Raw genomic sequence first — 13,878 nt, 5'->3', positions numbered from 1 at the left:
TGGCAGTGACCACTTATAAACCAAATTCTAGGAGATTGTCATCACCAAACTGATTCACAGTCATTATAGATTTCTCTGCAACAAACTCTTCCTAGCAACTAAAGAAGGGAGAGGGAATTAATATTAAAATATGCAGTGGTGATAATCCTCCTCCCTTTCTCTGTGTCAAACTCCCAGAGAATACAACTTCAGACACTGCTTCCCTGCAGCCATATGACCCAATTTTCCAATGCTGAAATTGCTGATTATTAAATTACATGCACAATTATTAAATATGCCACTTAGAAATAAGAAGTATAAATCCTTTCCAAGCTAAACCATGTTTAAGAATCTTCAAATTTTCCTTTTCTTATGGAGACTGTAATTCTATTCATACTTCTTTTAGAAAGCCTTTAATATAAAAAACCCATAGGTAAAACTGACATTCAAGCTCTCCAAGGACATCCTGTTGAAGTAAACAGGAAACCACATAAGGAAGAGAGAATTTCTAAATGACTACTAATAAAAAATGATAGCAATAGAATGCTACTGACAAGGATTTTCTTTTTATGTTTTTGAAAAACTAGGAAATTCAAGGCTACAATTACAGAATACCCAGACTTAGCTTTCCTTTCAAAAGAAGCAGTATAATACAAAAAATACTATGAAGCAGGTATTTCATTATTAGGACATACAAATAATTGTGGCAGGATTTCCAAGAAACGTTCAGCTATTTTGGTATGTTCAGTGTGTGCACACTCCATGTCTGAGGAGCAGGTATAAACCTGCTCCTCACATACATGACAAAATGATTCAAGATGATACAGAACTATTTATCCAGTTCACGAGTTTTCCATATTTTTACTGCTATGGTTACATAAGCCTAACTTTCATGAAATGGGTAAGTTAAACCTGTTGAGTAAATAATTTACTTTGATTATGCAAAAGTATGCACAATTCCTGGAGTAGTAGAGCCTGATGAACTGAGCAGCTTGGTCAGCAGTAATTAAGGAGGCTGTGAAGGTTTCTGGTTTGGGTGTTGAGCTGCTCCCACAGCCCACTTGCAAGACAACTTAATTTTAACATTTTGAAGGATGCTGATTTGGTAACTTTTAACTGTAGTCTAACGTCTTACACTCAACAGCTGCCTCCTCGTTTTACAGGCTTAAGATAAGGTGGAAAAATTGTGCTGAAAAAGGTAAAAGGCTAAAGAAAAAAACCCAAAGCATTCCCCATGAGTCAACATCAACAACTTATCTCTTAATGGTCATTTAGGGAGAAATGTACAATTTAAACACTTGAAAATTTGGCCCTCAATCCTTTAAAAGGCTAAGGTCAACAATGATCCTGCACTCAGGAGTCTAAATAAACTGGCCAGATATTCAGAATCCTGAGCTTATAAAATTTTTACTGATTTCATATTTCCAGACCTTCTGATGGCAAAGAAAACTTGCACAGACTATAATTTTTCCTGAGTTTACATAAACAGCCTAAATGAATAACCAAAGAAGAATGTAGAATTTCTCCCACTTCATCCCAAATGAGTTTTCATGCTGGAGGTTAATGATTACAATGACCTTTCAGCATGGTAACTGATTCTGAAACAACCACTCAATTACCGTACTGCATCTATTCAGCTGGATAGATAAACATTTTTATTTTTCACACCAGTTGTAGCACGCAACCTGAGAATGTGCTGGCTCAAATACTTACTGAGCAGCACAGCAGGAGTGGAACCCTGCAGGGACAGGAGCCACAATGATGGAGTGAAATTCTGCCACTGTCCCCCTTGGTATACAAACACAGCAACACTGCTGGAGGAGCGCAGCTGCATGGGGAAGACCTCCCTGACCAGGAGATGAAAGACACAGGGGAAGGAGATGTGCAGATGGCAGTAAGTGTTTTTCCTAAATGTACTATATATATGTTTATATATATTTCCTAAATGTACTATATATGTACAGAATTGCTGAACTGAAATTAAAACTCCCCTGTGCTCCTGGGCAAAGCCAGGGGGAAGGAAAACAGAACAGGAAGTCATGCAACCACCCTCCCCTTTCCCTGAGAGGGATGTGCAAGAGTGTGTGTAGAGGAGAAGCAGCAATCTTTTGAGAATAGAAGCTGAAGATAGCAAATCTGGCAGCTGCCAAGTGTTTGGGAAGAAGCCAGGAAAAAAAGTTTTGGGAAATAAGGCATGCAGCTGTTGAGCAGCCATGAATAAATCGAGCTATAAGACAAAACTGCTGTGACAGACGTGTGGGGTCCATTTTCTTAATCAAGGATATCTTCCTGAGTAAAAACATTCATGCAAAAGAAAGAGAGAGGAAGATTTTAGTTTGACTGGGACCAGGGAGGGCTTACAAACATTCTTACCACTGTAGAAAGAGATTAACAAAGAGGAAGGCAAAGCAGGTCTGATGAACTGAACTGAATGCAGGGGAAGTTTCTGGAGCAAATAAGTACTTTTGACATATGCTGTTCCAAAAATAACATTTTCCAGAATGATAGGAACAAGGAGTGTATGTTGGAGCTGGAGAGAGAAAAATCAGGAGTGATTTCAAAAAAGAAACAAGACCTGAATCAAAAGCTTGTGTCAGTGTCTTAGGTGCCTCAAGGTCTGTGTTTCCAAAGGCTCTCTTTCCTGTAACTCCTTGACACAAAATAGGAAAGCTGAGCTTTCACAAAGAAACAAGCAATTTCAGAATAGTTACAAAACATTACATGGTTATTCTATACTTTAGATGAGTTTTTACCAAGAGGTACAATAGTCATGCTTTTGCATTGTGTTTGTATAGCACAGAAGAACTTCAGAATCTTTAAAAACACTTAAAACATCTTCTACACAGGAAGAATCCATACACTAACAATAAGGGAAAGAAACCTTTTGACAACCTGAAAAGGTAATTAATATTTATCTAACAAATAGTAGTCATTATGAGGTAAAAGCTAATATCAGTAGGGAAGTAGTACAAGAACAAAATGTTCTTTCAAAAAATAACTAAGTTACACTAATTAAGGCCTACTGTGATACAGAAATACTTGATCAAAATTCTCATGCAAGTAACACATGGCAATTTTTTCCTTACCTGCTTTCACAGTCAAGTGCTGAAATTCCTTTGGTATAGTTTTGAGAGTAGTGCTTACTTTAAGAGCTTCAGAAAAAAAAAAAAAAAAAAGATAATCACTTTAAGTATGTGTGGGTAAAACCTAGAAATATCAGGTCTGAGAAAGGAACACCTCAACTGGTATTAGACATAACGCCAAGCATACTTGAAAAGTGGCCAAATACCCTCAGAAAACTGAAGTACTCAAACAAGTAATTTCCAAGAGCACAAAAGTCAAGACCAGAAAGAAAGAGCTGTGCTCCAATTCCCAAATAATCTCAAATTTTGAGAATTTGTGGGGTTGAGTGCTTATTCCCCTTCCACACTCCCCTTTGCATCCTTTCTAATGGAGTTTTTCATACACTATAATACACCATAGTGTGTTTTGATGAACTGTAACACTCAGGGTTAAATGACCACTTGGAATGAAATCTCTCCTGCTCTAGGATGAGCCTGCTTTAGCAAGGAGGTTGAACCAGATTTCCCTTCCAACCTTACCAGCTCTATGATCTGCCTTTATCAACCAAAACATGTGGGAAAAGTTTTGCATCTTGTAACCTAGTCTAGTTTACATGATCATCCAAATTTAACTACATTATAACCAAAGTGAAGTTTATTTACTTGGATATTTTGAAAATGCAGGAAAATTTGCTTCTACTGTCCTGAACTGCAGGCTCTTGACTTCTGGGGAGATCCCCTCAGTTAGGAGAGTGATCTGTTCTCATGTTTGTCAGAATAGTAATAAAAGGTAGAACAAAAGTATTTGTTCTTTGTGTCATAAATACAGCATATCTTCAGCCCTGAAGGCGGACTGCATGTCTCAAAACAGGTTCCCATGTGACTTAACATGTCAGCTACAAAAATAAAAGCACAACTTCATCATCTAAACAGGGAAAAAATACTGTCTTAGTAAAAAGTAAATCTTCCCTAAACATTTCAAAGCAATAACCTTCAAGGTTCACGTCCTTCTCTGGTTCACTATACATTTTACAACAAAACAAACCTTGTCAACAAAACACTGATTTCTTGGAATATGCCAACGTGTCAAAATGTTTTACAAACACACGTCAATCCTTTATAAACTTTCTTTGAAGAAGGGACTCTGGGAATCTGTCAAACTCTGTCACACCTGAGTGTGGAAGGTGAATCAGGAATGTGGACTACCTGGTCTCACAGCTCTGATGGAACCTTTTATTTTAGTTCATATATAATCTGCAGCTCTGAGAATCAGGCAACAAAATACCCACAACTGTTTTGTTTCTGCAACAGAGGGACAGCAAGTAAGAATTGGGAAAAGGGAATATAAAAGGGAATGAATAGCTGTGTGATGATCCAGTGCCAATTCTGGAAGCCATAAAAGCTACTGCAGCAAAAAAAGAGAAAGATCACTTCAATTTCACATGATTTGCTGCTGATGGATGTCAAAAGAAATGAATGAATCAATGATTTTTTTCAGTCCAATTTGACTAAAACTTTCATTTTGCAATAAAATACAGGGATTAGTTTTTTCAAACAGAAATAAAAGCTGATTTTGAAGTGTTGGTGTTTCTTGCAAAAATGGAAATTGAAAATTTGTCACAGTGCAATCTTTACTCTTAAAAAATTCCTGATAACAACTAAAATTTTGTTTAAGAAAGAAGCACAACATTAATTGCCTTAGTGCTAGATATATTTTAGGAGGTACATTTTATATCATTCACATATGATAGAACTAATTTTAAAGAAAATCCCTCCATTTGTCTTCAACTCAGCTGCAGTGAGCTGTCTCTTTAAATTTTTAGCAACAAACAGCCAGCTTAGAAATTAAACACACCCAGCAAACATAGGGGCTTACTAAAAACACACATAATTCAATCCCTAATGGAAAAAAGTTATTTATTTGAATACCTTGTTTGTCATCTTTCTTTCCATCTTGTAATAGGGCAGAGTTATCAGGTAGCTCTTCAGCTGATGACTTCTAAAGATAGAAGATTTGTTAATTACACTGATTGTTACAGCTCGTACCTTTCCACAGTCAAATATTTCAGAATACAGATCAACATAAATAACAGGGACATTTGCTCTTGCACCACAATTTCTTTGTTAGATAAAGAAGCATAGAGGACTTATAGAAAGACAATAATACTCTACTTTTCAACGTACAGCAGTTCCACACCAGAAATCAGTTAATGGAGCACTTCAACAGGGAACAACTGAAGGAGGTAAGGACTGTGTAAGGAGACTTCTCCCACCAGAGCCATACTGAACACCTGTGTAAGGACAGATTAAAGCTTCTCCAGCCACCAGGAGAAAAGTCCCTCTAACCAAAACTCCAGCTGTACTGCAGAGCCTGTTGGTTATGCTTTAAAGGCTCCTGGCTGATGTGGCTGAACCTTGAACTACTCTTTCAACATGCAGTCATAGAGACGGGAAAAACAAATTTTATTAGCAAGTCTGTTGGAGGCCCATTCAGGCCTTTGCAAGGCCAGGACCCAGCTCACAGCTTCTCACCTCTGCCCGAGTGAAGTCCCGAGTCTGCTGAGTGCTTGGCAATGGCTCAGAATAAGAATCAAACAGTGCACAGTCACGCAGGGGCTTCAAACAAGCTGCAAGAAAAAAGTAAATAAAAAATCCCAAAACAACAAAAAAATCAACCCAAAGCCAAACACAGACACACCAAGTTAATACATACTTCTTAGAAACCTGTTCTAGCATAATTTGGAAGAATTTTTTTCTTCTCCTAGCCCAGTATCAACTATCTTATAGTTTATATCTTGTTCTCTTAGCAATGTTAAAGAAATGTTACCTTCAGTTGCAATTTTGACTTTTTGAATATTGAAAAGTATAGCAGAATCTACAGTATACTCTAAAATTGAAGGCCAGCAAAAAGCAACGCGCTAAACAGAGTGGATGCTGTAGTATTTACCACCTTCAACTAAACAACATTGAAAGCATGGGAGGAAAAAACAAAAGGAAAAAATCACATCTAACTTCTCTAAGGAATATTCACAACAATCTAATTTCTATCCCACAAGCTCAGGTCATTCTGCTGGTATCACTCTGGGGATTAGCTCCTCTGAGATAAATCTGTTTTATGAGCTGGAAAACATCTTTTTTTAAAGATCAATATATTAAAAGGCAGAACAACCACACGTCTAGTTTTTGGCTAGCATTTATTTTATTTCAATAATTAAGCTCTTGGAAATCTATCTTAATTTACAGTACAGTGGGTTACACACAGGGCAAATAGCTTTTGAGATTTTGCAAATTAGTTTTAATAAAAAGCTTTCAAAAAAAGGTGGTGGGTCAAATTGTCAATGGAGCAGTGCCAGGAGAGCATTTGGACCAGTTGTGCTTGTAGTTTATGGTATAAGCCATAAAACTAGCAAGATTAATGCATTCTTAAATGCTTTTTTGCTCCCAGTAATTTTATTTGACACTTTAACAGCACTCTTATCAGATGCAAATACTTCAATTTAACCAAATTATGCCTCATTCTGAAACTAATACAGCAACCTAATGAAAAACTGTGTTCTTCTTTGGAGCCCTAAGAAGCCAAAAAAAATTTGAAAAAAATGTCTAAATTTCACAGAAATCAAATGATGAAAACGTTAATACACAAGGTTTCTCTTGAAAATTGCTTTCAACATTTTAGTTAATTGTATGAGGAACTTACATTCTTGTCAATGTTTTATTTCAAAAGCAATACAACCAGGCTCTGTGCTTTTCTGTGATTCACAGTTTTACAGTGTGTTGAGATGTTCTGCTTTTCATTAATGCAAGTCTTTCAAAAGAAAGATTTATGAATCCTGACCAGAAAGCAGAATGAGCATGAGATATTTTCAGACCCTCAGATTAACCAGAACTAGTTCATTAGCTGGGGTATTTAAAAGACCCACAAGAAACAATTAGTCCTTTCACCTCTTCCATGTAGATTTGCTTCAAATGCTTCATCTCATGCAACAGCATGAAAAAATAATCATCTAAGAAAAGGGCAGAACTAAGTGCTGAAAGGGACAAAGAGGGAAAAACAGGACTCTCAGGGAACAACTGCAGCTTACCACGCTATTTCTCCCATTGACATAATGATTCCCTGCTACTAGAGATAGTTATTTCCATTGCAGCTTTACCCAAAAAGGTTCAATGTGAAGACACATCATAAAGAAATTGCATGGATGAGTTTACAAGCCAACTTATCATGAGACCAGGCATGAAAGTAGTGAACAAAGTGGGGGTCCTGGAGGGAAAAGGGTAGTTGTAATTATGACAGGGGAAACGTAATCAGAGAGACTAAAAGTGATGAAGATTTGGAAGTTCATGTTTTCCAGGATCTTACTGCTTTGGATATGAATATAATGGATCACAGGGAACATGACTCCATCAGAAATTATTTCACAAATCTGATACGGGGTCAACATTTAATTTTCCTAACTGCAGCTTGATTTGTTCTTTTCCTGCCTTTTAATATATTCAGTGTCATCAAATTTAATGGAGATTTTATTAGGTCTTAAATATTATCCCTTAGCACTGTAATTATCATCTGTGATTAATCCTCCTTGCCCTCAAGAGTCATGCACATTTTTAGATGTAACAGTATATATTTCAACATTCATTTATAATTAAAGAGACATAACTGAAGAGAACAAATGAAAGGGCAGGTCTTTCACTGCACATTGTTACTGAAGTATGTTATATTTTTTGATTAATTCATCCTTGTGCTACACAAATTGTTGTAATCCTCCTGTCATTAATGCAAACTACCCACAGAAGAACCTGTGGATTATATAAGATAAGTTACAAAAAAAAATAACTCTTTGATTTAACCAGCATCTCTCCATGTAAAAAAATACACTAGGATATTCTAATGCAGTCTAGTATCATTTTTAACAAATTTTCAAGAGATAAATACTTTAAGGAACAATCACCAGAAGAATTAAAAGCTGTATCACAGATTCACAGGATGGTTTGGATTGGGAGAGATTTTAAAGATTATCTAGGTTCTAACTTCCCTTACCATGTGTAGGGACACCTTCCACTAGACCAGGTTGGCTCTAGGCCTTATCCAACCTGGCCTTGAAAACTTTCAGGGGTGGAGCACCCACAGCTGCTCTGGGCAACCTGTTCCAGTGACTCACTGCCCTCACAGTAAACAATTTCTTCCTAAAATCTAACATAAACCTGTCCTCTTTCAGTTTAAAGCCATTGCTGGGTTTCCTTTGCTTTACAGGCACTCAGCTACTTCTTTATCTGTCCTGACACCTGAAACACAACAGAGCAAAGGGGCAGATACTAAGAGGCAGGAAACTGTTCTACTTTGCATCCCTATCTCTATGTTTTGATATATTACTTCTTCAGCAGCCACTTCATAAGCACAATTAAAAACACATGCCCTAAGTGCAGCTGGAGAATCATTACACAGCACAGAAGCCCATTCCAGGATGGAAAGTGAACCTGTCATACACACACACTGGATTTCTGAGATGGCTGCAGGGACATGACTTGCCACAGGAGCTTTACCTGCTTGAAGGTACTCGGGCAGCAGTGTCTCTGGCAGTGTCTCAGGCAGCTGGTAACCATTCTTCCTTGCAACCACAAGGTGGAAAGCAGCACAAAACTCCGGGAGTGTCAGCGCCCCATCACAATCCACATCACTCAGCTCCCTGTGGATAAAACAGGCACATGTTTTCCAAGGTGTTACCTCAGGGAAATATATGTGTGCTGTCACAGAGGAGACAAAAAATGCAACTCTGAGAAGGGATGTTTTAACACAAAACAAGCATCTCTGCCATGTACACTTGATCTTGATTTGCACATTTGCCTTGGTGAAGGTGAAGCAAGCTCATTTTCTAAAACTGACTTACCAATTTTTTGTTTTTCAGTAAAGTACATTTCTTTAATACATCATGCCATTGAATATGATGGTATGTGGATATTAGAATGTAAAATACATAGTCTATACTTATAGAATCATAGGGTGGTTTGGGTTAGAAGAGACCTCAAAGACCATTCCAACCAGTTCCATTAGATCATTCCAGATCTAACTCCAACTCCCCTGCCATGGGCAGCGAGCCTTCCACTAGACCAGGTTACCCCATCCAGCCTGGCCAGGAACACTTCCAGGGATGGGAAATCCACAACCTCTCTAGGCAATCTGTTCTAAGGCCTCATGACCCTTATAGTAAAGAAGTCCTTCCTAATATCTAATCTAAACCTGCCCTCCTTTAGCTTACAGCCCTCTCCCCTTGTCCTACCACTACATGCCCTTGAGAAAAGTGCCTCTCCAGTTCTCTTGTGGACCCTGCTAGAAAGGAATACTTTTCTTGAAACTCCGCACAGAGAACAACTTGTGTCAGCAATAGAAATACAATCTGATTTGCTAACATATTAGGTTAATCCATTCTTTTTAAGTAATCTTAAATTTAAATTCCAATATTCACTTCCCCCAGCACTATGTTTCTTCAGTTGTTTTTGTTTTTTTTTTTTTTTTATTTTCACAACTGACAATCCGCTTTGAAAAGATTCCAGACATATCCTTTGACCCTGACAGATGTTTAGGCTCTTGCAAGCTTTTCTTCTCATCTCTCTTCATAAAAGCATATATAAAAACAAAATCACTATCAGCATTTCTGATCCACATTTAAAACTGTTTGTTCCTCCTGTCAGACATGCAACGATGACAACAAATTACAAAGCACCATGTTGTTGATGGAAATATAATAAAATCCTTGTCAAATTTTATCATGTACAGTTCCATCCACAATTGTTTCGCAATAAGCTCATTAAAAGTAAGAGCACTAGTTCATCAGAAAAGCACTAATGAATTATGTAGTTGTTTAATTAGGCCTCCTCTGACAGAACAGAGACAGAAACATAAAACCAGCAACACATCTAAAACATTCCAGTGGTGCTTGTCCTCTGTGTAATTTAATGAAAAATGCCAGTTCTTTGAGCTAATGATGCTGCTTGCAATACACTTAAGAACAGCTCTCAGCTACGTTGTGGTTCAAACCTTCCCAGTCCTGCTGAGAAGGTAAACATCTCTCCAGAAAACAAGTGTGTCAGGAAAACCAATGACCACCCTGCTGCTGGGGCCTCAAAGTGATTCTGGAGAGAAGAGCAATAATTATATTGAAGACACTTTTAAAATTTAACAAGAACTCTTGAATTAAGCATCTTTTAAAAAAATGTGATTGGCATCCCCAAAAATATTACAGTACTTACCAGATGTGAGAAAGTTCTGGGATGGGCAGCTTCGATTTTGTGAAGAAATTCTTTGCTACAGAACCTGTTGGGAAAGCATGCCTCATCAACCATTGGAAATTAATTCTCCAATTAATTCTCCAAATTCTCCTTTTAGCAGGACTGCCATGCCAGAAGCAGGCAGTTAATTTATGTCCGAGAGATGCTCAGAACTAATCGGATGTTACTATAGATGCTGGACCATTTGTCTCCTGAGTAAATGACGGAGAAAGTCAGACAGAGCTGTTGACATCATTTCTCCATTCCCTCCATATGGGAAAAATAAATAAAGGGAAACCTACTTTAGTACTAGTAACTCTAACCTGCATAACGAGTATGTCACAAATGATTAAATGACAGACACAAATCACCCTATTCACCCACAAGTCATGTGCACAGCAGTAGGGTGCTTTGACATCTGCACTGCTCTCCCAGTGTGCTGCTTCAACCATGACTTTTCCCTGCAATGAAAATTTTACAGAGGCAAAAAAAAAAGAAAATAAAAAAAGAAACTGCAGAAGATTCAGCTAGCACACAGCTCCTGTTCTACTGTAGGCATCCTCACTCACCCTGCCACAGCAGTCCTTCTCATGCTTCTAAGTTAACAAACACACTCCTTCACCATCTCATATGCACAGGATGTCAGAGGTACCCTGGAAGCCCTTCCTGGGTACAGGCTTACAAATTGTAAGGAAACAAAGCACAGACTTCTGGGACAATAATCCTCTTCCCCTTGGGCAGCCACTGAGGAAAGAACCAACACTGAACAACCATTTGTTCTTTAAAGCAAACTGTATGAAGAAGACTTAACTGAGGTGAAGAACTGCTGAAGCAATAATTTCAGTTAGCAGCAGGTCATTTCTTTAAACTTTGGGCTGCATCAAAGCCTCCTAAACCCCAGTGACAGGGCTCATTACAACTGTCTACATATAAAACCTGTGACATATTCCTTGCCAAACCATCTCTCTGTACATGGCAAAGTCTCCTCTCAGAAGCAGCCTGGACCTCCTATTCAGGATGGAAATCTGAGTTTGATCAGGGCCATCTCAGTATGCTCTTAACAATACTTCTATCATGTATGTGCTCTCCAGGATTGTTTTATAATTACCTAGAGGTCAAAACTTCAGTCCCCCGAACCATAAACCCTCAGGCTTGACCTCCCAGGGCAGTTAACTGCATGCTTCACTGTCATCACACGGACACTGCCACAGTTCTGCTGGATAAGGCAGCACAACCCTCAGGAGTTTTTCAACTCAATATACACTGCAGGTGTGATCTACAAATACAGCACATCAAATGCAGAGAGCTCATTTTAATGTTTACCAAATTGTCAACACCTCTCCCTTAGATGTAACTACTTTTCTAAAATCAGGGTATAGGAGAAAATGTAAGGACCCCAATATTGATTTGAATAGTCTGCCTTTAAAAAGAAATCATAATCAACTCCTACAAATGCACCACCAGAGACAAAAATAATTTATTTACTTACACTTTTCACCTCCCATCCTGGTCCCCCTATTCAATGTGCAGAGTGTTTGGTATAATTACCTGAAATGAAGGCGTTGAGGTCGGGCTGCAGGGACCTGAACTGGTTAATGTAGTAATCTCGCTGCTCCTCCGTTATCCTCCAAGGGTCATCTGAGTACTGCGTGCTGCTGTCCTGCTGCTCTCGCTCCACTGAAAGAGACTGAAGGGAGGGGACATTGGCACCAGCCACAGAGAGCACCACAAGGGCACTGGGAACCTCAAGAAACCAGACTCACACTCTTCTATGTAGCACAGACAAATTTTCAGAAGACAAGAAGCAGAAATGGCCACAATGATGACCATCCCACTACTTACCTGTGAAAACTGAGGCTATTATTACGTATCTTTACCCATGCAATTAAAGGAAGCTTTACATGACCAATGGCCAAAGGAAATCTGGCTACTGCTGACCACTAGAAGTCTGAGTCAGATTTTTTACCTCTAGATTCATTTTGGGGGTCCATTTTTTCTACTGTGCATTACAAACCTGAACTGCACACTGTACACCTCAAATGGATGGAACTAGTAAAGGCCCTAAAGCTGCACTTATGCAGCTTTGTGCATGAAAATTTATCTTCACTATCAAACTACATATTTAATCTAGGAATGGTGCTGTAACTATGGAAATATTCCACTTCTGGACCCTGTGCTCACCCCAGTAACTCAGCACTCATTATGCTAAGTCAGGGAGACACATAAACCCCTAGAGGCCTCCTCAAGCTTCTATCACTTCCCAAAGTTTAAGCAAAAATCTACCTTTGGGTAAAGGAATATTCCTTTATTATTATTTATTTGCCCTGTCTTTGCTCTCTGATTAACTTTTTTAAGGGAGGCCTGTACCTTTTGCAGGTTGGATGAAGCTATCTACAAGAGGGCTGCCAGTACAGCTGGTGTATTTGTTAAAATGGAATAAATGAGTGTTCAATATTTAAGCCTGCATAATAACAGCTTTAAAAACAGAGGGCAAGAATGAACAACAATCAGCTGTGAAACCCTTTCTCCGACATACCTGTCTATTTCCCAAGAATCAAAAAAGTTCTGAAATACATCAAAAGATCCCTGAAACAGGCAACATCATAAACCTGCAAATTAATTTTCATTTCAAAGTGCTACACAAATGCACCTAATTTCATTTCAAGTTAGCACAAATTATATGACACTACCTGTAGATCTCTTTTGGAGACTTAGGTGACATTTTTTTGTGGGTGTGAGGTGCTAAGCACTCAGGAAAATGTAGAGTCTCTGAGTCTTACTTATTTAGGAAAATCTCTTGCTTAAGAGAACTTTGCCTTTCCTTAGGGCAAGCTAATTGTTTGCATAATAAATGCACAGCAGGCATACTGGAACAGGAAAGATCTGCTTTTGCAACTAGCAGGAAAATATAAAACCCATTTTCATAAAAACAAACAAATTCCCAGAAACTAATATGTTCTCTTTAAGGTGTAATTTAACCAACTGGGGTGAAAAACCAAAATATGCAGAAGGTTAGCCATAAATACTGTGCATGTGTTACAGATAGCAATCTAAATGAAGAAGGAATCTCTGTGAAATCTCATGTACTTTCAATGAAAATGTTTTACCTTGACTTACCTTTAGCGATAATTAATTTGATTGTTTATTGTAATTTCTCCATCCTATCAGCTTTTTTTCCTCATATATCAAAAAAAGCACACTTCAGTCTCTAGTCTAAAAACACCATGGAGAACACTTTTCACTTTCAAAGTGAGAACTTTCTGCCTTTTTTTAAAATTTCTCTATTGTTTTGTTAGTACTACTAAAGAAAAATATGCAATTCATTACCCTGTTAGGAGTTGAACAGGTGAGTGCAGATTTGGCTCCATAATTCCCAGAAGATGGTCCATCTTGCTGGTGAGTAGAATGTCTGACTTCATAAGGAGCTACAATAGACATTTAAAATTAAATACATAAACGTCAGGATAATAAAAAAATACTGCTAAAGTAAAGGAAACAATTAAATACCACAAGATCAAGAATGTAGCTTGTATCTGAGCATCAAAGTCCATTTGGTCAAGCATCTACCAAGTGAACA

General features: G+C 38.1%; 1 protein-coding gene across 5 annotated transcripts in view; it reads right to left on the bottom strand.

The window, feature by feature from the left end:
* Positions 1-13,878, bottom strand: part of REPS2 (RALBP1 associated Eps domain containing 2) — a 90,631-nt gene that overhangs the window by 36,407 nt on the left and 40,346 nt on the right. For all 5 annotated transcript variants that reach the window (XM_021532330.3, XM_021532329.3, XM_021532331.3 and 2 more), the window contains exons 5-11: positions 13,629-13,726; positions 11,850-11,988; positions 10,284-10,347; positions 8,580-8,722; positions 5,574-5,668; positions 4,971-5,040; positions 3,066-3,131 (exon numbers count right to left, since the gene is read on the bottom strand). In XM_021532330.3, coding sequence (XP_021388005.1) covers positions 3,066-3,131; positions 4,971-5,040; positions 5,574-5,668; positions 8,580-8,722; positions 10,284-10,347; positions 11,850-11,988; positions 13,629-13,726 — 675 coding nt within the window. The remainder of the gene's footprint in view (positions 1-3,065; positions 3,132-4,970; positions 5,041-5,573; positions 5,669-8,579; positions 8,723-10,283; positions 10,348-11,849; positions 11,989-13,628; positions 13,727-13,878) is intronic.

This window comes from Lonchura striata, chromosome 2, assembly GCF_046129695.1.
Source record: "Lonchura striata isolate bLonStr1 chromosome 2, bLonStr1.mat, whole genome shotgun sequence".
Classification (NCBI taxonomy): domain Eukaryota; kingdom Metazoa; phylum Chordata; class Aves; order Passeriformes; family Estrildidae; genus Lonchura; species Lonchura striata.
The sequence above is the reverse complement of the archived record's forward strand: the minus strand, read 5'-3'. Positions and strand labels throughout refer to the sequence as shown.